At 31.4% G+C, this 25,729-nt stretch overlaps 1 protein-coding gene across 2 annotated transcripts in view; it reads right to left on the bottom strand.

Moving 5' to 3' along the window:
* Positions 1–25,729, bottom strand: part of LOC118183572 (FERRY endosomal RAB5 effector complex subunit 3) — a 58,816-nt gene that overhangs the window by 16,664 nt on the left and 16,423 nt on the right. For both annotated transcript variants that reach the window (XM_085824985.1, XM_085824986.1), the window contains exons 4-7: positions 14,361–14,542; positions 7,283–7,382; positions 5,159–5,283; positions 3,940–4,040 (exon numbers count right to left, since the gene is read on the bottom strand). In XM_085824985.1, coding sequence (XP_085681111.1) covers positions 3,940–4,040; positions 5,159–5,283; positions 7,283–7,382; positions 14,361–14,542 — 508 coding nt within the window. The remainder of the gene's footprint in view (positions 1–3,939; positions 4,041–5,158; positions 5,284–7,282; positions 7,383–14,360; positions 14,543–25,729) is intronic.

The following is a 25,729-nucleotide window of genomic DNA, read 5'->3' as shown; positions in this document are numbered from 1 at the left end:
TTCCCCTTGCTCCTCAAGAAGAAGAACCTATATCAGTTGCTATTTGAATCAATGAAGTTTTATTCAATCTATGTCAGTCTAAAGCCACTCTGGAGCAATTTTAATCTAGAAGATTGAATAATAAATAATTCATTAAATAGAGTTCAAATGTCAGAAATCAGAAAATCAGAAGCATATTTCAAATATCTAATAATGTATTTTTTATGATATCACTATATAAAAAATATACTATTAAACTGGTGAAATATGTTTCTTTCAGCATATACATTTGTGCTATTCTCTTCTGCAGAAAACTCATTTGTGCTACAGTTCGCAAAAAGATTAGAATTAGACATGATGACAAAAATTTTTAGTCAAAAGGGGTCACCATGGTTAATCCACTATGGCATCCAAGAATAATTTTAAAGCAATTCTTCATATGAGTTTTAAACACTCTGTCATGAACAAACATCAGTGATTTGCACTCATTATTTATGAAAATATATTTAATAGAAAGAAATGGGTAATGACTACTACATATGTGGGTATGATATTGCCATAATTAAAAATTTAATATAATACAAAACAGAAAAACTTTTGTAGAGATAAACATCAAATACTATGAGAAGTATTAACACTCAGGTAAACAAAGCACCTATAATTAAAAATTAGCCACAATGAAAACAAATTGGTACTCTTCTGATATCGGGACCAGATGCGTGTGTGAGTATAAACACATATACATTCAAAATAAAGTAATGTACATACATATAAACACATATACATTCAAAATAAAGTAATGTACATACATATAAACAGACATACATGCACATATATTTCTGAATCTGGTATCAATAACAGAAGAATACCCATAAATTTATCTCAAAGTATACTAATCCTCTAAGTGGTACAGCAATTTGGATCTGCTCCAGAAGATCTGTATTTAAACAAATTCTGTTAATTAATTTTTTTTAATTACTTATTTTAGTCTCTCTTTTCATAAATTTCCGTTCATTAAGATGATATTTACATCATTATACAAAATAAGAAAGGAAAATATTTTAAATTGTAATCTAATATGTACCAAGTGACAAAAAATCTTAAGTGGATAAAGGTGGCCAGGGGGTTAAATTACATCAAACATTAAGTGATTTTAAGTTTTAGATAAAATGAGTTGGTTAGATAAATAATGGTTAAAAAATATTAAAGCCAGAATAAAGTTCTTATTCTTGTAGTTACTTTTATTTGTAAATAAAATCCATCCTTTCACTGCTATTAACAAAAAAGGGAGAGACTGTTCCATCAAAATTTTACAACAGAAAAATATTACATTTTCTTCATATAAAATTAACAAGAAATGAATGCAGAAAAGGCAAAATTAATTGCTTCACTTCTAAAAGAAGTAGCTAGATCTAGCCACTTGCACATATGAATAGTAACATATACATCACATTCATCACTCCAAAGCTAAGAAAGCTAAAAGAAGGGGGAGGAATCTGCTTTTCTTTCATCTTAGTTATTTAACTTAAAAAGCAGTTTTCCCAAAAAGCATTTTTCAAATCATCTTGATATGATTCAAAAACACAGGGCTATTTTTCTCTGTCCCCCACCCTCCAATTCCATTTCAAAATATGTAATATGTGGTATTAGAAGCATCTTTTATTAATAATAATAATGCTGAAAATATTCATAATTATGAATTAGATACATAACATATTCTAATTTAAATTTACTTTAATTATAGCAATCAGATATATTATTAAAAAATAAAGATTTATATTATTAAAAAGTATACATTTATTACTTTGAAATCTCTTATTCAAAATTTATGATTTGAAAGACAAAGATTTCATATTTTGTGCAGTGGTGGCACTTGCCAGGTTATGTGAACAATAAATACTTTGAGTGCAGTAGACAGACTCTTGACTTTTAAGCATTGGTCAGGAATGACTGAAACCACTCCACTTTGATAAGGGAACATTTCGACTACTTTAAAGTTAGAAATTTTAGACATATAATAGAGTCTGTTGTAGTATCATAAAATAAATATGAATTCTAGTCAAGTCCTATCTAATAGCCAACAAATGAATAGCAGGAATGTATCAATTTAAATAAAATACAAATTAACACAATTTTCCTTCTCTCTCTAATAGCCAACAAATGAATAACAAGAATGTATTAATTTAAATAAAATACAAATTAACACAATTTTTCTTCATTCAGTGGAATTACAACTTATCATATGACAATTATATGAGAAAACATATATCTGGTACTGTTTACAATGCCTGTTCTCACAGGGGATGAACTCTAAGTGATTCTGTGTATGGATATTTCACATTACACTATAAAAACCATACAAAATGCATTAGATTGTCAATTTTAAATACCTCTCTTTCCATAATATTCATATTTGAATATGAAAATATAATTACTTTGAAAATAACATGTTTTTGTTTTTATTAAATAATTGGAAATTCTTATGCATTAATAATTGGCAATATTTAACATTTATTTAGGGAATTAGAAAAAGCTGAGCAGATTTCATTATCACTTTTTCAACAAATAACACATAATTATTTGCTTGAAGAGAGAAGACTATTTCTTAGTTCAAAATACTGAGTATCTGGACAATTCCTGTAAGTATTAAATAATGAAAGTTGCAAGGGCTATTCTCAAAACCCGATTTTTCGTACATTCACTTTGTCCACTGTCAATGCACTGTTTCACTTTTCGTTTGAATCCACTGCCGTTTGGCGAAATGTAAGATATTTATATTTCAAATTGAATCTGTCTGTTATGAATTAATAAACTAAACTATTTAAAATACTGTTCTTCTTTTATTTTTGAATTGGAATGATTGAAATAAAAATGCACTTAACTTAATAGTCAAAAACATTAGATATTTTTATAGAATTACATAGTATATGTTTAAAATATACAGAAGATATAAATGTCATTCTTAATGTATTCGTCTAGTGTACTATAAAATGTTTCACTCTTCCACCTGGGCTATCTCTATTGAAAATCTCTGCTGATAAACCACATTAAACATTAAAAAGCCCTTTTAGGTGACAATTAAAGTCTGAAGCCTTTCATTTTTTTCAATAATTTGGTTTCTATGTAATTTTGTATTATTATGAATTTGTTTTTATTTATTTAATTAGCAAATTTTATATATTTATTTAAAATATATTTGATTTAATTTTGAACTTGTGACCTGTTAGATTGTTTATAAGCATATATTTCATGCATTATGCTGTAGATTTTTTAATTCTGAGTCATATGTGACATTTGCATCACAAGGGTAGGTTGTGCAAAGTAAACAATTTAGACAGAAATTTCTCTACTGGGTTTTGCTGCAACATTTGTTTCAAAGTTGGCAATTTCTCGTCAATTTAACTCGAAGATATTCTGAAAGTTTTCAGAAGAGCTTAACCTCCCCTTTGAGCAACCCTATAAAAAGAAACTGGAAAGAGCTGTGAGATAGTTTGATTGATACTTGTGATCCATTTTATACTACCAAGATTTCTGCTCAATGATTATTACTTTGAGAGTGATTTTGCTGATTGATTCTTCAATTATTCCTCATGTGTTAAGAATTTTGCCTTATCTTTTTTTCTCCTTGAATTATTTATACTTGTTGCTTCTAAGAGCTTCTATTTTTCTCAATACAGTTTTAAGCTTCCTTGTTCATTTGCCCAAATCATTTAAGGTGATCTCTTTGAATCTGCAACACTGCAACATTCAGGATGCTCCAGTACTCTTATACTTAGCAAATGTTCACATATCTGATATGGATAAAGAGATTGCATTTAGAAGAATAATTGCATCTTCTAATGCAATAAATTTCATTCACATATATGAATTAAAATTGGTATTAATCATCTGTCATTAATTAATGAAAGACTTCAAAATGTGTATGCATTCTATAGTATGAGATCGAAAATAAGTTCTAACCTAAATGTATGGTAAAGCTTTCCTCCATTCTTTGTGGCTGGGGAGTCCAGTCACTGTCATTAGTTATAGGAACTGCTTCAGAAAGTGCTCGAACTCTTTGTCTGAAAAATATATGATATAAACACTTTTAAAAAATAGTTTTGATGCTTAATTACTTAACATTATTTTCCAAGAAATACTTCAACATAAAATATTCTTGAGCTATAAAAATTTTAATTAAAGAAATAAAATAAAGATGTAGATCTAGTCTTACTTTTGAGGGATTTTTTTGTTTGTTTGTTTGTTTAAATTTAGAGAAAGTTGAGTTAGGGCTTTTATATAATTTATTCTATTGACAACATTTCAGAGCATATACTTCATCTCTTTCTTTTTGAGCAAAACATTAATGACAAACTATATTTATTTAACTGAAAAAAATGTGGATTTGTTGTTTTGGCATGATCAATATGATATTGACAGGGGTTGATTCAGAGTCAAGTGTTAATGAAAATAAAAGATGAAGATTTGGAAATATAAACTTAAAAAATTGACAATTTATTTTAATCTATGCATTAAGCAATTACAAAACTTGCACATTCCAAATTGAGCTATAACATTTTTTTCAACAGAAAAACTGAAAACAGTGAATGCAATTCGGAAGAATTCATTAAATTATTATTTGATACTGAAGTTCAGAAACTTTTTAAAAATGTGAACGCAAGTTACTTATGAATAAACATAAAAGTTGTACAAAAATATCCCAAAATTTCTGAAGTGGTATTTCCATTTTTGCTTGCATTTCCAAGCTTGAATATGGTTGAAGCTGGTTTTAGCCATATTACTTTCATCTTAACAAAACAGTGAAATAAGTTAGATTATGGATGATTTATGGTTGAAACTAAATAATATTAAACCAAATATTGTTAAAATCTTGCCCAAAGTCTATCATCTTGATATACATAGACATATGTATCACAATGATATACACAGATATATATGTATATTAGATAAATGTACTCTAAAAATAATTAACATTGTAAAATACACAATCTAAATATCATATTAGTTTTTGTTTTGTCCAATCATAATTATGTAATAGAATGGGCTAATAAAAAGTTGTGAAATTTGGGGGGAAGGGTCACTCATACAGGAAGTTTGGGAATTTTTTATCTAGAACACTATCATCAAAAATTTTATATACATAATAAAAATATATGCAAAATAAATTCCACAAACTCACAGATATCCAGGAGAACCAGATCCACTTTGATAGTCTTCATGCACTTTAACGACCCATTCATGAAATTCTTTCTTCTGAGTTTCTTTCAATGTATTTATTTTGTGCTCCCAAAAATCTGTAATGCTCTAAAAGATTAAGGACTTTTTCAAATTAATCAAAAAAGAAAACATTACATGAATTAATGTTTTAACAGTACTCTGGAACAGAGAAATTCCAACATTACAAAAATTATAAACATCTCTATTTACAAACAAAACAGCCATCATAAATTAGAGTACTAATAAACACTAACTATATTACAAATTTATGTTCATAAAAATTAATAAATAATAATAAAAAAACTTAGCCATATCATAAAGATTATTAATCACACATCTAATTAATTCTTAGTTTTGATTTGTGATAATGAAATTTATATGTTCAGAACAAAATTCTTCCTTTCATTTATTCTAATTTATTATTCATCATGAAATAATTCTTTTTTTAAATCCGATACCAATATAATTCATAAAATATTTACAGCATACGAATATTTTGTTCTTCCTTTCAGGTACAGACTTTTTGCAATTTTTTTCACTATTTATAATTAAACTACACATTGAAGAATTAGATAATCAAGCAAAACAATTTTGCGCAATTTAAAGTAAACAAAAAATAGTTCACTGTAAAAATCAGCACAAAGATGAAAGTATTAAGGACTACAGTTACACTGGAACTAATCCAGCAATGTCGAAGCATTGTTGTTTATTATGAAAATCACAGAAGAAATTGTAGCATTTCACATGCAAATGGGAATATTTGGTTGAAAGAGAAATAAGGCTTGCACAGGTTTTCTCAGGCCTCTGATAGTTAATGATATAGCTTCCACTCTGTTTCTGTTGGAATTACGGAAAAATTTACACCAAGCCCTACCTCTTTTCGTTCAGCCTACTATCCTAAGTTGCATGTACAACACTTAATATGATTGTGGTTAATATTGTTATCAAATCGCCAAAGCCCTGCTTGTTTGTACAGAAAAATGAGGAAAATTATTCACTTATTGTTATCAATATTTAATATGATCAAAATGTTACAGAATATTTTTTAATGAAATTTAATTAAAAATTTTCCTAAAATAAGGATAAAATAGATATAGAAATTGCCAAGTAATAAAGAAATGTCTCTAAGTAAGGGATTAAGTTGCCAAATAGCTTGGTTTTGATTTTAAATCAACCATTTTTAATTATACGAAAAAAGCAACCCTAATTTAGTATATATTTTTAAAAACTCAATTTATAGGTATTTTACCCAAATATACTGTAAATGAATTCGTTAAATTTGTCGTAAAAAACGGGAAAAAAAAAAAAAAAAAAAAAAAAAAAAAAAAAAAAAAAAACTGAATTTTGAAAATTTAAAAGTCCCACTTCAAATAACTGTAAATAAAAAAATAATTAAATTATTGATTTTGAAGGGCTAGATACAGGTCCCTCTACTTCAGGAGCCAAAAAAAAAAAAAGTCTGTAGAATTTTTTTTCCCTTGAAAACATCTATGCCAAACTTAGGCTGCTTTTTTGCATAATTAACATGTTCTTTTTCGACAAGGCATGCCTTACTAATATTAACATAAGGAGTACAGCATCAGTCAAATAATTTCCAGAAACATTACAAACAGTACAAATTGAAATTACCCATTAAAGACATTGTGAACAGTTTATAAACATTTTCTTAATTAAAATGCTGTGAACATACCTACTTATATATTTCTGGTTACATTTATATTAAATTAAGTAAATTCCACTTTTATTTTCTATGGCTTTTTTTTTTTTTTTTTTTTTTTTTTTTTTTTTTTGCGTCTTCATTTAATGTTATCAAAGTAATCATGGTACTGTAAAAGATTACAGTTTTTGTGTTTATCATAAAAATACTTTGACATTGTTACACAAGTTCTAACAAAATTTCAGTCTGCAATATTTTCATCTTTATTTGTGCTGGCTTTTAGATTGAACTACTTTTTGTCTACATTAAAAACATTATACAGAGTTCCAGTGATTATATGGATAATTAAGAAATCAGGGCACTAACAGAAATAATGACAGGGAAAAATTATCAATCAAGCTATTTATAAAACACAAGAGAATGAATTACTTGAGTTTCTGTAAAGTGCCGAGTAGCCATGTCATTTATATCTTTATCTGTCAAAGATATCCCAACTTTTGGAACAGCTCTCTCCATTTCATCAGACTGTCTGAAAAACGGGGGGGAAAAAAAAAAAAAAAAAAAAAAAAAAAAAGCCAAATTAAAGAGAGGAGGGGAAACTAAAAATCTGATTATTTATAATTTTATATTATATATAATGTATCATATTTTATATAATATTTATATTAAATCAAAAAATCAAAAAAAATAATAAAATTCCATATTAAAAATGTTAAAGTAGTTCCAACCTAATTTATCCGGGTTATATTATAAACTGGTAAAATGCAAATTAAAGAAAATTACAAAATTGGAATCAAATAATGTTCACATTCAAGGAGTAAAATCATATAAAATACAGGAAATGTGTACATAACAAAACTAAAAATAAAAGTTTTAATCTCTTTTGTTTAACGCTTCAAACAGAACTTATCAAGTGAAAAGTGTTTTGAAGCCAAGTCAATTAATGAGCATCGAAAATGTGTTTCGTTCCTCTGAATTCTTTGAGACAACCACTTTTTATTAATCCAACTTTCATATCAAACAAAATTTATTTTAAAAGTCTAAAAAAATTCAGGCCTTTTCTTTACATGCCTTCACACTCATATAGTACAAACATTTATATACAGTTGCAAAATAATTAAAATATTTGAAGAAACCTAAAAGGGCTAAAGAGTAACTAAATTTAAGTAATAACTGTGGTTATAATTCAATTTGCATTCTACCAGTTTATAATGCAACCCGGAGAAATTAGGTTAGACCTTTTTTTATTTTTTTATTTTGAATCTTACAGCACATTGTGCAGATTTGTATCATGGTTTTTTAACCATGATTTGTATCATAGTTTTAAACTCTAAAAAGAGTATATTCATATTATATATAATGTGTTAAATTTTTTATAATATATAATGAAAAAATTTTATATTATGCCAAAAGGGTGTTTTTGTAACATTTTGTCTATTACTTTTATTCATTAAATATCATGTTCTTCACACTTCAACCATGTAAAAATTCAACAGCAATATTATCAAATATTTAAAAATAGCCTATCTTTAGAATTTCCAACAGACAGTCGATTTTTTTCAGATTTCGAGAAACATTCACGCAGATTTTTCATTATTTAGTTACTTTAAATAGAATACATGGCAACAGTATTTGGTGGCAACAGTTCGGAAAGTGAACCAATGCAAAATGCCATTTTGAAACTAAACCCTTTGGGTCTCATGCCTCTTGGTGCTAAAAATAAAGAAAATTAATGTTTTACTTAAAACTGTAGAATTATAATAAAATTAAATTATCATTCACATATCATGATAAATTAATTACAGCTTTTGCACTACATCTTTATGTAAAAGATAGAAACCAAACCAAATTGGTCTAGTAAAGTAACCTTTTAAGAATCAGTTCAGATGGCAATCATTATATTAATGTTATTTTACTACATGAAGCTTGCTGCCAAAATGGAATGCAGGAGTCATACAATGACTAGTACAATACTAAAGTTTAAACTCATGCATTTAGATAAAAACCTTTCTGAGCAAAAAATTACGTAAAAGTTTTAAAACATTTCTATTTATTGTATCATATTACCATATACACTCATGTAATGTCCACACCCTAACTTTACAGATAAAGTTCATGTAAAAAAAAGTGACCCACACAATGTCCACACCCCAAAAACTAAAGAAATTCTTACTTTAAAATATATTTTTTTAACATTGCCTTTTCCCCTTTAGTCAATAAACATCATTAAAGAAAGAATATGCATTTGTTTTGTCTTTGGTTGGTGCTAGGATGGAAAGCAGAGACTTTCCTTGCATTCTGGGGCAGCTGTTATTCAGTTATAACATCGGTGTCAGCAATCCACTCAGCGGACACAATAATAAATGAAGGCAGAACAAACAAGTTTTCACCACACTTGGCTTCCAGGAAATACTGTTTTGTAATGAAATTACTTTCACCACCTTCCTCCCTGAAGCATTTGCATATTTCAAGTTTTCTCTTTTCATTCATAGTATCATTTGAAATTCATGGTAGTTAGCAAGGAGCGTGCTTGAAATGGGAAAATACAACAGCTTTTAAACTGAAAGTCGTAGAATTTGCACAGGAAAATGTAAAAAGAGCAGCAGCAAGAGTATATAAGGTGGACAAAAAGTGTGTGCACAATTGAAGCAAACAGCATGATCAACTGGCGGCAACAAACGAAGCAAGACATGCGTTTTGTGGTTCGAAATGTAAGTTTCCGAACTTAGAAAAAAAATTACAGTCAAAAGTCTTTAATCCGGATGTCCATAATCCGAAATGATCTATAATCTGGACCTCAAAGCTACAAAATTTCAACGCATAATGCATTGACGCATGCACGTTTAATGTATAATGAACAGTATAAGCTAAGTTAAAATTATCTAATTATCTATTTCAGTTAATGCTGCAGATTGCGTTGTTTTTTAATCTTCTAATTGGATCCGGCTTATTTTTTGCAGACTGTTAGAGCAATTTTATAAAAGTAAGCTTGAACTTTCGATTATGTCAAAAAGAATTTCCGATTCTGGAGCTGCCAAAGGATCTACAAAGCGAAAGCATGTTACGATGTCCATCAAACAAAAATTGGAATTGCTGCAAGAAATGGATAAAGGCATACCTTTGTTTCTCTAACCATTCTGAAATCTGTTTATCAATTTCATGCTGCTCTGCGGGGAAGGGGGGGACGTCGCAGTGCACTATGAACTGGAAATTGATCTGTCAGCACTATCCGTATCTTCAGGGCAGTTGTTTTTATTTTATTCAGTTTATAATTCCTTACTAAATGTAGTATTTCATCTCGATGTACTCCATCTTTGATATGATTCAAATCAAATTCCTCGTCATTATAAATATCACGAATAGACATAAAATAGTTTTCTGGTTGCAATATTCTAATTTAGATTATGCGTAATGTATGCTTTATGCATGCATGTGTTGAAAGAAATGTTTAATAAACAAAACAAATAAATATTAAGCTTTTTTTTTTTTTGTAAATTTTGATACCCTTTAGATCATAATTGCTCTTTATTTCATAAATTACGGTTTCATATTTTTAATTTTATAATTTCTGCATGCCATCTTATCAGATTTAAATTGATGATCTATAATCTGGAAAAACCGATAATCTCAAATCGCTGAAAGCCCGACGAGTCTGGATTAAAAGCTTTTGACTGTAGTTGTGTATGTTCATGATATGCATGCTCAAGGGTATGCAGTAACACAGGAAATGTGCCAAATAAGAACGCTTGCTGCAGCACAATTCCTACATTCCTACATTGCAATGCAAGACGATTGAAGACTGGGTGCGGCAAATGATGAAGGTGGATGAAAAGTGTGTGCACAATTGAAGCAAACAGCATGATCAACTGGCGGCAACGAAAGAAGCAATATGTGCATTTTGTGGTTCGAAATGTAAGTTTCCGAACTTAGAAAAAAAAAGTTGTGTATGTTCATGATATGCGTGCTCAAGGGCACGCAGTAACACGGGAAATGTGCCAAATAAGAACGCTTATTGCAGCACAAGAAGAACACATTCCTACATTGCAATGCAAGGCGATTGAAGACTGGGTGCGGCGAATGATGAAACGAAATGGATTTTTATACAGTGCATCAGAACAGATTTTCTTCTTAAAATAACCTGTGCAAGATATTAAAAAATCAAAGTTTATTTAATTTGTGTAAAAGTAAATATTAAAATTACAATGTTGGTTAATTTGTGGCTCCATACTGTTCTCCTGTGTGAAATAATATGCTCCGAGTGTTGATAACGGAAACGGGGTAATTTATATCATATATGTGGATGGGAGGAAGTGAGTTTGAAAATTTTAGGTACTTATTAGACAACTTTAAATTTGATACTTTTATTACTTATACCATTTTCTTCCACTTAGAACTTAACTTGGCTGTTTGAAATGAAATTTACACCCAAAATTACTCAAGAGAAAAAGCGAGACATTTGAACAACCCGTGTAATAGTTCGCACCTTCATTTTGGTGATGTAATTTTAGTAAAAAAAGTATGGATATTACGTGAGCGTATACGGTATGAAAGCACTGCATTGAATAGAAAGATATTAATACACATTAAAACTTAATTCACTAGGTATAAATTACAATTAAGTAAACGAAAGGTGATTCATAATTTCTTCTCAGTTTCAAATGTTACAATGTATTAACTACAACAAATACAGCAAAAAGCACATGTCAGTATATAAATATTTGTATACTGTATTTACTCATGTATGCCCCTTTTTTTTACTACTCCAATATCTGATGATAATTAAACCGCACAATTATTTTGTAAAATTCCAGAGGACCTCACATGAACGAATCTTGACCACAGTTCCCAAGAAGGACATTGAAAAAGAAAGCAGAGGCAAACAAAAGAACTGAATTTCAAAGGATTGAACACATCAACAGCAGATAAAGTTACAATGAGCTGGAACATAAATAACAGGAGTAAGGTGAAATGACACATTTCGAAAGTTTCTTAAGTGTGAGAACTCTTTCTATGTCCTTTAATGAAGAATCTGCACAAAATACATTTTAAATAATAAATGCAAGGAAAAATAAAATGGATAAAATGATAATACAAAAATGCAAGTAGAAATTTAATGCACTAAAGAAAAATAAAAATAATAAAGGGAAAAAATTTACTAAAAAACTAGCCTTCAGATGGGAAAACTATGTGCAACAGACAAAGGAGAAAATTATGCAAATATTTCTTTAACTTTCAGAATTTAGTACTAAAAAGCTAAGTGGGGAAAATATGGTATTCTTTACAGGTACTAATTATGCACATTCCTGTTGACATAGCCCATACTAAACCTAAATTCAAGTTCTTGCTACACTAATACATCAAGATCTGTATCACGAATTCCATGCACAATCCTTTCTCACTGTTGCACTAAATCCTGTGGCAAAGGAGACTCGAAACATGATCCCATAAAAAAAATCACATGGGTTTATGCCAGGCAAGAATAGATGCGATAGAAGAGAAGAGTATTATCTCAAGAAGCACATCCAATCTAACAGACATGAAGCTCAGCATTGAGCTAAGCCTTCGAGAAAATGTAGTAAACTCATCTTGTCACAAGATTAATGCCTTGTTGGAGTAATCATTATTTAGCCACTATTGCATATTTAGATGTAAAAGATTTATAGCAGTTTATTCCCCAAAGAAAAATGGCCCATACTATGTGTACAAATGTACTAATTTGCACAGATTCTTTATAAATCAGCATCCATTTCTTTGCTGTATTTGCTACAATTATTGCACCATACACTTTCAAAACACCAAACAGAATTATATAATAAACTCTACATGTTCTCCAAAATGAATACAAAATGAAAATGGTAGCAATAATAAACACATCTTCAGAAGAATCTGCATCATCATCTAAAATACATATGTTCAAATGTTGAATACGCATCTCCTCTAATTAATAAAAATTCAGCATTGTTAATGCATATCTTAAAACAGATGATAAGAATAGAGATAAATATTTGCTATTAAAATTATAATACAATAAATAGATATACTCATGATATTCTGGAAAGTTTAAAAAACAGCAAGAGCTCTAAAAAATTATGGAATATAATTTAAGAAGAAGGGAGAGAGGAAAAAAGTAAATCTGCTGATGCCAGTAGCTTTATTTTCTTTCTCATTACTTTCTTCGTTTCACTGTTATCACTTGAGCATAGGCTTCTCTTTCATCATTTGCACTCCCTTTAAGCTAAAGAAGAAAGGGTACAACTCTGATATACGCCATGATTTCACCAAATGTGGCGATATGTGTTCTGCGCTGGTTTTTGGCACTATAGCGTGTTGTATGGCAACCCTGTTGACGCTGAAAAATCTTTTGCTGGAGCTCATTGGTTCACGTCATGCTCTGCATCTGAGAAGATGGTGAAAAGATAAAATGGTGAATGTTGTTGAATTGAAGTTCGGCAAAAGGAAATATCATCGTGGCCGTCCTGTTAAGGGGCAGTGGGTATTTGGAGGTGTCGAAAGAAGGTCTGGGAGATTATTTTTAGTGGCTGTGTATGATAGAAGTAGGGATTTGTGATTATTTGTGATTTTATTTATTTGTGAATCATCGTCTGAATTTTTCTGGATAGTGTGTCTGGCTGTCATATAAATACGATAGTTATTACATGGCAGCATGTTAAAGGCGGTGTGAAATTGGTATTTCTGCTGTTCGAAAAAGCATTAATTCATGGTAAGTGCATTTTATTTTATTCTTGTTCATATTTTGTAAAATGTTATGTTCATTGTTTTTTAGTATGAATTTCTGTTGTTATTGTTGTTTTTCGAATTGTTTGAAATTTATTTTAGTTTATTTTATTGATTAGTGCATAGCGTCTAGATTGTGCAATTCGTAGATGCTTTTTTAAGTTGAAACAGAACGCTGTGTGCATGGTATTCTTTGAAATTTATTGTTGTTATGTTAATTTATTAAAGTGAGGTGTGCGTAGTTTGTAGATTCGTTCGTCGTCTAGATTGTGCCATTCGTAGATTTTTTTTTTAAGTTAAAACATATCGCTGTGTACATGGATTTTTTGTCAAATATTTTTGGTTAGAAACTTTACATTTTTGTTATCTAATTTTTTTTGTTTTTGTTTTTGTTTCAGATTTTTAACTTAAATTGTGTGTTCAAAATGTGTTTTTTTTTTTGCATGTGTGAAAACCGTGTTTTTGGTGACATTTTAGGCTTAAAGTTCAAAATGTAGACAAAAAATTTAGATAGTAATATGGCAGCATGGAGTTTCTCGCCAAATATGTTTGGCGAGAAATTTGGCGACTTGAGGGCGCATATCAGAGTAGTTCCAAAGAAAGCTCTATTAAACCATCAGAACTAGCCCTGCAATTTAATGACTATTATGCTGATTCATTGCTTTTATTGTCTCCAGTTACAAGCTTAAGTATAAACATTCAACATTTCAGTCTGAATAAAATTTGAATTTTCCTTTATGAAAACTAAAATTCATTCAGCAAGAAAACTTACCGTTGTTGAAGTTCATGTAATGCCTTATCTTTAGCTTGAACAAGCTCACCAACAGCTAGAGCATAGGAATGTTCCAAATTGAGCATAGTTTCAAGTGCAGGAGAGTGAATGAGTTTATGATACATTTCTGGAAATGAAGAGCTTTCAGATGGCTCCTCCAATTCAGCATACCTCATGTGTTCCTTAGTATAAAAAAACAAGCATTTAGTATCTTTAAATGCAGACAATATTAAATTTATTATATAAGAATTCCCACTGCTACAAAGAATTCAAAGAAAAAACATTTTATTCCCCAATCTTCATTTCAAATACAGTACAAAGTCCAAGATCGGGATCTTTCCAGACCTTAATGACACCAACCTTTTAAATCCAGCACCAACAAAAAAAAATTTGGGAATTCTTTTTTTATGCTTTGCACACTTGATTTTTTTCCCCGTAAGAAAACATGTGGAAAATCTTGATTCTTAAATTCACTTCGGCACTAAATAAAATACCTCGTTATTGAAGAAACAATCATTTTTGCATAATTTTGTATGATCAATAATTTGGCTCCGTAGCTGCATATCTGCTTGGCATACATCTCAAACCGAAACATTCTACATGGAAACATCATTAATTTTACAACTACTAATATTTTATATCCCTGATGCCCAACCTGGCAAATCATTATTTATTATATTTGGCTTTCATCACCGTATGTTTATTAACACATGACAACTTGAATAATGACTCCTGCAGCAATGCCTGAACAACTTTTTTTTTATATATATTAGTAATTGAATAACAAAGAGTATGGAAACCTTTTATGTTGACATTACACTTGGCACTGATTAGGGATTTGAGTTAAATAAGCCAATTGTTGACAAGGAAAAATTTAAACATTCCTTTCCATATGCTAAAAATGATTTTGTTAAAGATACTCATAGACCAAAAGATTACATTTAGTGCTATTTGAATTGAGAATAACTGATTTTTTAGTCACATAAACCTAGAACCGGCAGCAGAGCTTGTTTGGCTGCACCAGGTGGCAGAATTTAGGGAAGATAAAATTTTTGGAATTTAGAGAAGCACCGAATAACAAAATTAAGGTATGATAATTTTTTTTTTTTTAAATTTAGGGAAATCATTGGGATCCAAAATTAAGGGGCAGCAAAAATTAAAAATTTAGAACTTAAGCGCTTGGTAGCAGAATTTAGGCCACACAGAGACTGCACCAGGCAGCAAAATATCTAGCGCCAGCCCTCAGTAAGCTTAAGTATATGTGGGAATTTACTTATTCAGAACTCGGATAAGCCTTAAGCATGCGCAAGAATTAGACGTAAGTTTAATAAATAACTAAAGCCCTCAGTAAGCTTAAGAATATGTGGGAATTTACTTATTCAGAATTCGGATAAGCCTTAAGCATGCGCAAGAATTAGACGTAAGTATAATAAATAACTAAATTAATACAATTAAGGCTTAATTGTCTCAGTGCACAATAGAAGCAAGACAAAATTTATCAGAACATTACAGATTTAAGCCAACAATGTATAGCAGGCACTGTTAAGCTCGGCTACAATTATACTTTACTGATTCCAAAGAATTTCAGGTAATATAGCAGATTTCACCGTTCCTTAACTTTCTGACTTGATCCAGCATATTATTTTTGGCAGGCTATTATAATTACAACAATTTTATGAGATTATTATAATTACAACAATTTATTTAATTATAATTTTATTAGAGTTTGAACTTTAAATTATGTCAAAAAGTATTTCTAATTATGGAGCTCCAACAGGATCTACAAAGCGAAAGCATGTTTCAATGTCCATTAAACAAAAAGTCGAATTGCTGCAAAAAACTTAATATAGGTATATAATCTCAAAATTATGCGAGGAGTATGGCATTGTAAAGTCAACTGCATATGACATAATAGACAAACTGTTATAAAATTAACGAAACAGAGTGATGGCTACATGAATTTCGGATTTACTAATTTCAGCTAAATGAATACTTTTTGCTTATTAAAGTAAAGAAACTTTATGTATGTCTTATTGTTTGTATAAAAACTTTAGAATGACCGAAATAACAGTGATGCCAGATGCATAAAACATAATAATACAACAAAACAATGATGCCACTAAAACTGCACATAACATCAATTAAATGCTCAATTCTCAACAGACTCCTTCGAGCATGAAAATAGTCATTGTTCATATAGATTAACCTTTACTTATTGACTGTTTTTATACCAATCAACCAACTTCTGAAAATGAAAATGTGCTGGAAGTGCCTTCATCAGAATGTCTGCTCGTTGTTCACCACTTCTCACATAGCCTAATTGAAAATGTCCCATCGAGAACTCGTTTTGCACAAACTTGTACCTTTGGTCAATGTGCTTTGTGTGTGCTTGGAACACTAGATTTTTGATGATTTTTAATAAAGTCGTTAATCCGGACTCGTCGGGACTTTGGTGATTCCGGATTATAGATCATCAGTTTAAATCTGGTAAGATGATATGCAGAAATTATAAAATTAAAAATATGAAACCGTAATTTATGAAATAAAGAACAATTATGATCTAAAGGATATCAAAATTTACAAAAAAAAAAAAAAAAAAAAAAAGCTTAATATTTAATTGTTTACTTTATTAAACATTTCTTTCAATGTAAGTTGTTTAAGTTGCTTCATTTTATGTGATAATACTTTCTCTTTAATTCTATAAACGGACATAATTTCTTCTTCAGTTACAAAGTTCTGCTGTTCAAGTCCTATAATTGCTGTGTCGAGAATACCGACTAATTTGTCAATCAAAAGTTTTTCGTTTCGAATAACCTCTGTGCCACTTTCTTTACTATCGGATGCGAATTATAATGACGAGGAATTTGATTTAAATCATATCAAAGACGGAGTGCATCGAGATAAAATTCTACATTTAGTAAGGAATTATGAGCCAAATAAAATAAAAACATCTGCCTTTAAGATAAGGATAGTGCTGACAGATCAACTTCCAGTTCATTGCGCGCCGTGGCGTTTCCCCCCCTCCCCCCGCCGCAGAGCAGCGTGAAATTGATAAACAGGTTTCAGAATGGTTAGAGAAATGAAGGATATGCTTTTATCCATTTTTTGCAGCTATTCCACTTTTTGTTTAATGGACTTCGAAACATACTTTCGCATTGTAGATCCTTTACATATTGATATTAGTAAATATATATCGAAAATTCTATTTGACATAATCGAAAGTTCAAGCTTACTTTTATAAAATTGCTCTAACAGTCTGCAAAAAATAATAAGCCGGATCCAATTCGAAGATTAAGGAACAACTCAATCTGCAACATTAACTGAATTAGATAATTTTAGCTAAGCTTATACCGTTCGTTATACATTAAACGTGCATGCGTGAACGTATTATGCGCATGCGCACATGCACATTCGCAGCCGTAAAGGTTTTATGCGCATGCGTCAACGCGATGCATGCGCAGAAAGTTTGTAGCTTTGAGGTCCAGATTATGGGTGCCCGAATTAACGACTTTTGACTGTACTTGATAATACTCTGATTATCAATTTGTAGCATAGGCTTACATTATTAGCTGTCTTACTGAACAAGCCCTTCAACCATATCAGGTCTTTCATTGCATCAGCTGCTGCCATGAACTCTGCCTCTGTCATAGAATTGGATATGGCTTCCTGTAGCTTGCTTCGCCACATAATTGCACCTCCACCATAGAAAGAAATAACAGTTCATGACCTGCGTGTTTCTGCACATCTGTTGTTATTTGCATTACTAAACAACATCTAACTCATAGACTCCAACCTGCAGCTGAACTTGTCAGTAGTCAACGTGCGAACGACCTGTTTACAACTTTGAAAATATGCACGATTAACCATCCATTAATTTTTCTATCCATTAATCCATCCACCCATTAATCAATTTTGTTACATTTAAAATCCATATATGTATAAAACTGAATAATTAAAAATATGCCTTGTAAATTATATGCATATTTAATTAGAAATTTTCATTTAACTCAAACATGTATAGCACTAAATCTGCTATTATATGAAAAAGCAAGTATTTTAAATCACTACTAATCATAGAAAAAATTAGAATCCATAAATCATATAGCTTTATTCTGAATTTGATTTCCGCAGGGAAATAAAATTTAAATAACCAAGAGTAAAACATAGAAGTATTAAAAAAATACTTATAATTTAAGAATGCAGATTTATATGCATCATGCTTAGCAAGCTTAAGTTCTGATTTTGAGAATGTTTTTTATAATACAGTTCTTCATTTGCCTGCATACTTATTTTTTCAATCAAAACTGCTTCAAGAGTTTAAGGACCTAAATTCCGTCGGATTTTTTTTTTAACAATAGAAAATTTTTTTCGCAAGTTACATTTGAATGAGGTATTATTAAGACAGCAAACATTACATTAGGCAATACTTTGTATTTAATACACCCATTCATATTTTTTAATTAGGCAATTTCTCCCCATGCTATATCAATACGTAAATCTACAATTTCTTTCAAATCATCTACTTGAGACAGGGAAAATTCAATTTCTACTTGATTAAGATATTTTTTTATCAATAATGGATGAAAATAATAATGATTTTCATCAATAATGAATTTTTCATCAATAATGGATGAAAAAGTATTCATCATGTAAAGAACAGATGAAAATGAAACTTCAGTCCTCAAGTTAAAGTCAGCAACTTCAGCATTTCTATGGATCACTTAGTGAAAATTTATTTATTATATATGAACATGCAGTTACAAAAAAAGCTTGCACAGAATTGAAAAATGATATCACTTCACTTTCATTCAACTTGGCATTTTTTAAATATAGTCTTGTTTCCGCACTAATCACTAAATTTTTGTTTTCTTTTTGTTTACTACACTTCTGAAATGAAAGAAATGCTAGAGTAAAATCTTCTTTAGAAATTACTGATGGTTTTACAAATCTAACAAATAAATTCATTAAAAGTTCAACAAGTTCTCTTCTCAATTTATGTATGTAAGGAGCTTGTTGTTGCAAATTAATATTTACTGTTATAAACAAAGGCAAAGTATTTTTCAAAAATAATAAGTATAATTTAGTAGTAGGTGATTGTAACATTTTTTAAATGTTTTGCAATCTCTTTCCTTCATTCTCACTGTTATCTGGTTGATCTCCAAAAAAGATTATCAGAGTATCCCACTGATCCAAAATCCTTGTTATAGATTCTAAAAGAGAAAACCATGTCGTACTGCAATAACTTTGAAGCTATGCTTCTGTTTTGAACTTTTCTCCAAATAAAAATATATATCTATTAACAACATTTCGATTTTTGAGCCAATTAATTTTTCAGTAGCCTTTTTTGCAGCTACATGCAAGAGGTGGCATGGACAACCTCGGATGATTATACTTGGTTGATGGATTTTGATAAATGATGCTACACCTTTAAACTTTCTAATCATATTGCTAGCATTATCTGAAGAAAATGATAAGCAATTTTTCCATTCTAAGCTTTTGCTTGTAAAGTTTTCATTTATACAATTAAAAATACCTTCTCCAATATTATTCATGCACTCTAAAATAGAGATCAATGACATAATTATCGCTCCCTTTTCTTTACTGTAATATGTAATTTCTTTACTTCCATCATTACTTGGAGAAAATGATGTATTGCACACTGATTTTATAATATCGGCAACAGTACTTTCTGCAAGCGTTTTCACAAAGCAGCAGTTTTGGTATGACCGCAGCTAAATGTTTTTGCTATGACAATCCAGAAACATTGCTTTGAAAAGCTCTTTGGAATGATCTGAAACAGAAAGTGGTAGATTGTATTCAATTAAAAACTGAACAAAATAGCATTCGGCTTCTATAGGACCTGTTTTGCCATCTTTTATTAAGAAATTCGTTATTTCTTTAGATTTTACAGTGCCAAGTTCATGAGAAAAAACATGCCATTTACAGTCATCTTTTCCGCCATGTGCTACTGAGAAGTCTTTGTTGCATACACTGTAGTGTGCATGATTCACAGAAATTTTGGATGCTTTAATGAATGAATATCAATTTTTAAATTTCTGCTTTTATAATTTTAGCTTCTTCATTCGATGCAGCATTATTAAAAAAAACTTCCATCTGAATCACAATTCACAAGACACACACTAAGCTCTCGCCGAAATCCAAACAATGGAGCCGAAGGCAGGCTAAACACGAAGCAGCAACGTACCTGGGAGACAGACAAAGTAGACAGATGTTATGGGGGAACTATTGACAAGTCATTAGCGGTTGGAGTTACTGATCTACGATTGGCTATTATTCAAAACCAGCAACGCACTCAACACGTATATATGATGACATGAGTATTCAGCCAATCATTGAATGAATTAGTTAGTTCCGTTTTGCGTACGGGTTCTCCTACTCTGTTTCTGTAAAATCTGTATTTTTTTCCATACTTTTCGTAGCTCGTAGTTTTTCATGAATTTCCGTAGAAACCAAGGAGAATCCGTAGTAGTTGAGTCTAGACAAACTTCTATCATCTTCATTATTGTGCACAATGCCATGTCCAATGGTACTGCAAAGGTATCTTAATGTTGTCTGCATGATTTCCCAATCACTCTCTGTAGAATTGCTCAGCTTTCGAGACATCAAAGTCACTGTGTAAGCAATATCTGGTCGAGTCCTCATTGCCAAGTATAGCAAACTGCCAACTACTGATCAGTATGGAATTTCACTGCTGAGAGGTTTCGCCTCCTTGATCTTGATCATGCCATCGTTATTTGGTTGACTATAGTCGAACTTGAGACTCAACATCTTTACTGGGATGTGTGATGTCTTAGCATCTCCAAATTGCTCTAATATCTTTCTTGTAAATGCTTCTTGGTGCAGGAAGAGTGAGCCGTTTTTCAAACGTTTAACTTGTAGACCAAGGAAACAAATTAACGTCGTTATTCAAATGTTAAAATGTTGCTTGAGCTTGTCCATAAAATGTGAAGAATGCTGCTTTGTCCTGAACAGCGTTAATGCCATCATCAACATAAATCACCATCAACATCTTATGTTCATAATCATTCCATATAAACAGGCAGTTGCCAGATTTACTTTGGATCATGCCATGTTTCTGTCGCACATCAGTACACTTGGCATTCTAACATTGTCCAGCTTGTTTGAAGCCGTATGAAGGTCAGAGCATCTTGCATACACACTTACTTCCGTCGTCATAGCTTTCGGGTTGATGCATGTATATCTCCTCAGTTAGGTCACCGTAAAGGAATGTTGTCTTCACATCAATTTGATATAACTTGAGATTCTCCTTGGCTGCCGTTGTAATTTAGAGCTCGAATAGTGTCATAGCAACACACCAGGCTAAATGTGTCTTCGTAGTCGATATTCATCGTCTACGTGTACCTTTCTGCTACTAAATGGGCATCTAAATGGGAATCTCTCGATTGAGCCATCGAGATTTGTCTTCACTCTGTAAACCCAGTGATTGTTGAAGATTTTACGTCCGTTAGGTGGCTCAACAAGTTGCCATGTTCCATGCTTGGCATAAGAAGCCATTTCTTTATCCATGGCTCGTTTCCAATCGGCGTATTCAAGAGACTTCGTTGCTTCATCATATGTTTTAGGCTCCTCCAACTTCAGAATGTTGTTGCACATATCGTAGTTGTTAAACCTGACAGGCCATTGGAGAGTTGAATTGTCTCGCTATGTACCCATGGTCATCTGTGTTGGTTCGTCATCAGTGAACAGATCACCAGCCCCCTGTGTGTCTGCATCATCTTGTGTATCCTCCAAAATAAACTTCATACCGCTTGATAGACCGGTATTAGACGCTGTTTCTGAAGGCTGAGAAGTAGGGCCAATTTGCTGTTCATTGAACACTACATTGGTACTTTCTATCGTATCATTCTTTGATGGTATGAAAATGCAATACCCACCATCATCACAATAAACAACCAAATAGCCTTTTATAGCCTTGTCATCTAATTTACTTCTGTTGACATTTAATACACGTATAAATGCAGCTGATCCAAAAACACGAATTCTGTTCATCACTGGCTTGCGTCCAAACCATTCCTCAAATGGAGATTTTCCCATGGTCTTACTTGGTCCAGTTCGATTGAGAATGCAGACAGCTGTAGATGCTGCTTCTGCCCATAGGAACTGTGGTAGGCCTGAATCCTTGATCATAGCGCAAACTGCATTCATTATTGTATGATTCTCTTTTTCAACCAATCAGTTTTGTTGGCATAGTGATTTGCAGCTTGATGCCTGCATCATCAGTCAGTTTCACCAATTTATCATTGTCAAACTGACGGCCACCATCTGTGACCATTTCTCTTACATTTATATCATCTTAGTTAGTCCAAACAAGAAACTGTTTGATTTTATCCACCGCCTCGTCTTCATGTCTCAGAAATTCTACACGTTGAAACTTAGAGTAATCGTCCTTAATCACTAACATATACTTCTTTCCACCTCTTGATAAGACTGATGATTCCAGTAAGTATGTATGTATTATTTCACCAGACTTTTTTGTTTTGAATCATTTTGGTTTAAATGTTCATCAACTTTGTTTACCATACACGCATGGCTCACAAAATAGTCCATTGTTGATGAAATCTATACCATTTTGGCACTGGTGCTGTTTCATGTACGGTATTCCTTGATGCCCAAGTCGTCGATGCCAAAGTGATAATGGCAATTTTGTCATTGCCTTCACTGCCATTTCAGGAAAAGGAGTTATCATTTCGTTGTCAACAAAGTAGGCTGCAGCAGCAGAACTCCCCTTGTGGATTGACTGGTTTTGCACATAGTTGAAAGAGTCTGGCCTTTAAAAGTATGTTATATGGGGTCTCCTTGCGAAAGAAACAACAAATCCACCCTTCTTCCATTTCTTTCCACTATGCTTTGCGCCATAATTAGCATCTGCCATGAATGTTACAATACTTTTATTTCTATGCTCTTGATTTCTTCTCTGCAGCCGCATGTTGATCTGTTCGATCAATTTTTCAGGTGACTTTTCCGTCTTTGGCATTGAGTCCCACTGTGATTTGAACTCAAGATATTCGTCATCGGAAAGAATAGATATGATTCGTGGTGCTAGCAAGTTCTACAGAAACTTTCCTTCACTGCTCGACTCTTGCTCATAGTGAAGATCCATTCACAGTGTACGTAAACATGTGAGTGATTGCATTACAGTTTTGTCTTTCTCGATTTGAAAGGTGAAAAACTGTTGCAGAGAGTGTTCAATTTCATGCTTACACCGTCTCAAAATTACTTAACAACTCATTCCATATCGCTAGTGCAAAATTACCATGCATACGGATCAAATTATTAACACATTCAATGATACATTTGTGCGAAAGATCACAGCAGCTTTCGCATTCGCCTTTGCATACGCTTTTGCGGCTTCATTGTACTTGCGTATCGTCTTTTCATTCGCACCTTCTGCCGCTGCTTTTGGCTCGACAAGGGAATTTTTGAAGATGCCCGCACAATCGTTGAGCACAAACAAAGAGTATACAGTCAAAAGTCTTTAATCCGGACTCATCTGGACTTCGGCGATTGCGGATTATCGGTTTTTCCGGATTATAGATCATCAATTTAAATCTCGTAAGATGGCATGCAGAAATTATAAAATTAAAAATATGAAACCATAATTTATGAAATAAAGAGCAATTATGATCTAAAGGGTATCAAAATTTACAAAAAAAAAGTTTAATATTTATTTGTTTACTTTATTTAACATTTCTTTCAATGCACGCATGCATAAAGCATACATTACGCATAGTCAAAATTAGAAAATTGTAAAAAGAAAACTATTTGATGTGTATTCATGATATTTATAATGACGAGGAATTTGATTTAAATCATATCAAAGACGGAGTACATCGAGATGAAATACTACATTTAGTAAAGAATTATAAGCTGACTAGAATAAAAACATCTGCCCTGAAGATAATGATAGTGCTGACAGATCAACTTCCAGTTCATTGCGTGCCGCAATGTTTCCCCCCACCCCCGCAGAGCAGCGTGAAATTGATAAACAGATTTCGGAATGGTTAGATAAAAGGATATGTCTTTACCCATTTTTTGCAGCAATTCCACTTTTTGTTCCTAGATCCTTTGGCAGCTCCAGAATCAGAAATTCTTTTTGACATAATCATAAATTCAAGCTTACTTTTATAAAATTCCTCTAACAATCTGCAAAAAATAATAAGCCGGATACAATTAGAAGATTAAGGAACAACGCAATCTGCAACATTAACTGAAATAGATAATTAGATAATTTTAGCTTAGCTTAAACTGTCCATTATACATTAAACGAGCATGCGTAAAAGTATTATGCGCATGCGCAGGAAGTTTGTAGCTTTAAGGTCCGTATTATAGATCATTCCGGATTAACGACTTTGGACTGTATTTCAAATTTCCAATCAGTCCAGTTGGATAAAGAAAACTTTTAGCTTCCATATTACTTCAGCATTAACCAGGCAATATGCAGGAAAAAAAAAAAAAAACTTATTGGTACACTGTAGCATCTACCTACACACTGTTAAGGTGGAAGTGTTGAAATTAAAACTGAAAGTCAAAAATCTGTGATTCAAATCTGTCAACATAGCCATCATTACTTTATTTTGCGCAGTTAAACATTGCTAAAACCTGCTTTTACAAAATTAACGAAACAGAGTGATAGCTAAATGAATTTTGGTCTTTAATAAGCAAAAAAGTAAAGAAGCTTTATGTACATCTTATTGTTTACATAAAAACTTTAGAATGACAGAAATAACAGTGATGCTAGATGCATAAAACATAATAATACAACAAAACAATGATGCCACTAAAACTGCACATAACATTAATTAAATGGTCGATTATCTACAGAAACTTTATGAATTTTTTGTGGATTTTGACAACCCACTCACAATGAATGACTGAAAATTATTTGCTATGCTAAAACCGAAAAATTATTTGCTATGCTTATGACAAAGTGATGATTGAATGGTCAGACAGAGACGCAGTGAGGACATGCCATTGACGGGTCTAATGCTAATGGCTCAAGCCAAAATAATTCATGAAGAAATAAACCTAAAAACTGAGTACACATATTTGACACATTGGTTAACCAAATTTTACAATTGTTGTGGTATAATGAAATTAAAAATTTCAGGTGAAAAAGCTTCAGCTGATACTGAAGCTGTTGAAGAATTTGCAGATGAATTCATTGAACTCATTACTAGTCAACAATTATCTCCAGCACAAATTTGCAATGCTGGTGAAACTGGTCTTTTCTGGTAATATGTACCATGAAATAATTGACAACCTCTACAGAAAAGGCTAAAACTGGTGTCAAAGATTCCAAAGCGAGACTAACAATTTTAGCATGCACA

Source organism: Stegodyphus dumicola, chromosome 10 (genome assembly GCF_044657685.1).
Source record: "Stegodyphus dumicola isolate Sdum_Otavi_A_Nest chromosome 10, ASM4465768v1".
Lineage (NCBI taxonomy): Eukaryota > Metazoa > Arthropoda > Arachnida > Araneae > Eresidae > Stegodyphus > Stegodyphus dumicola.
Note: the sequence above shows the minus strand (reverse complement) of the source record. Positions and strands in the feature narration are given on the sequence as shown.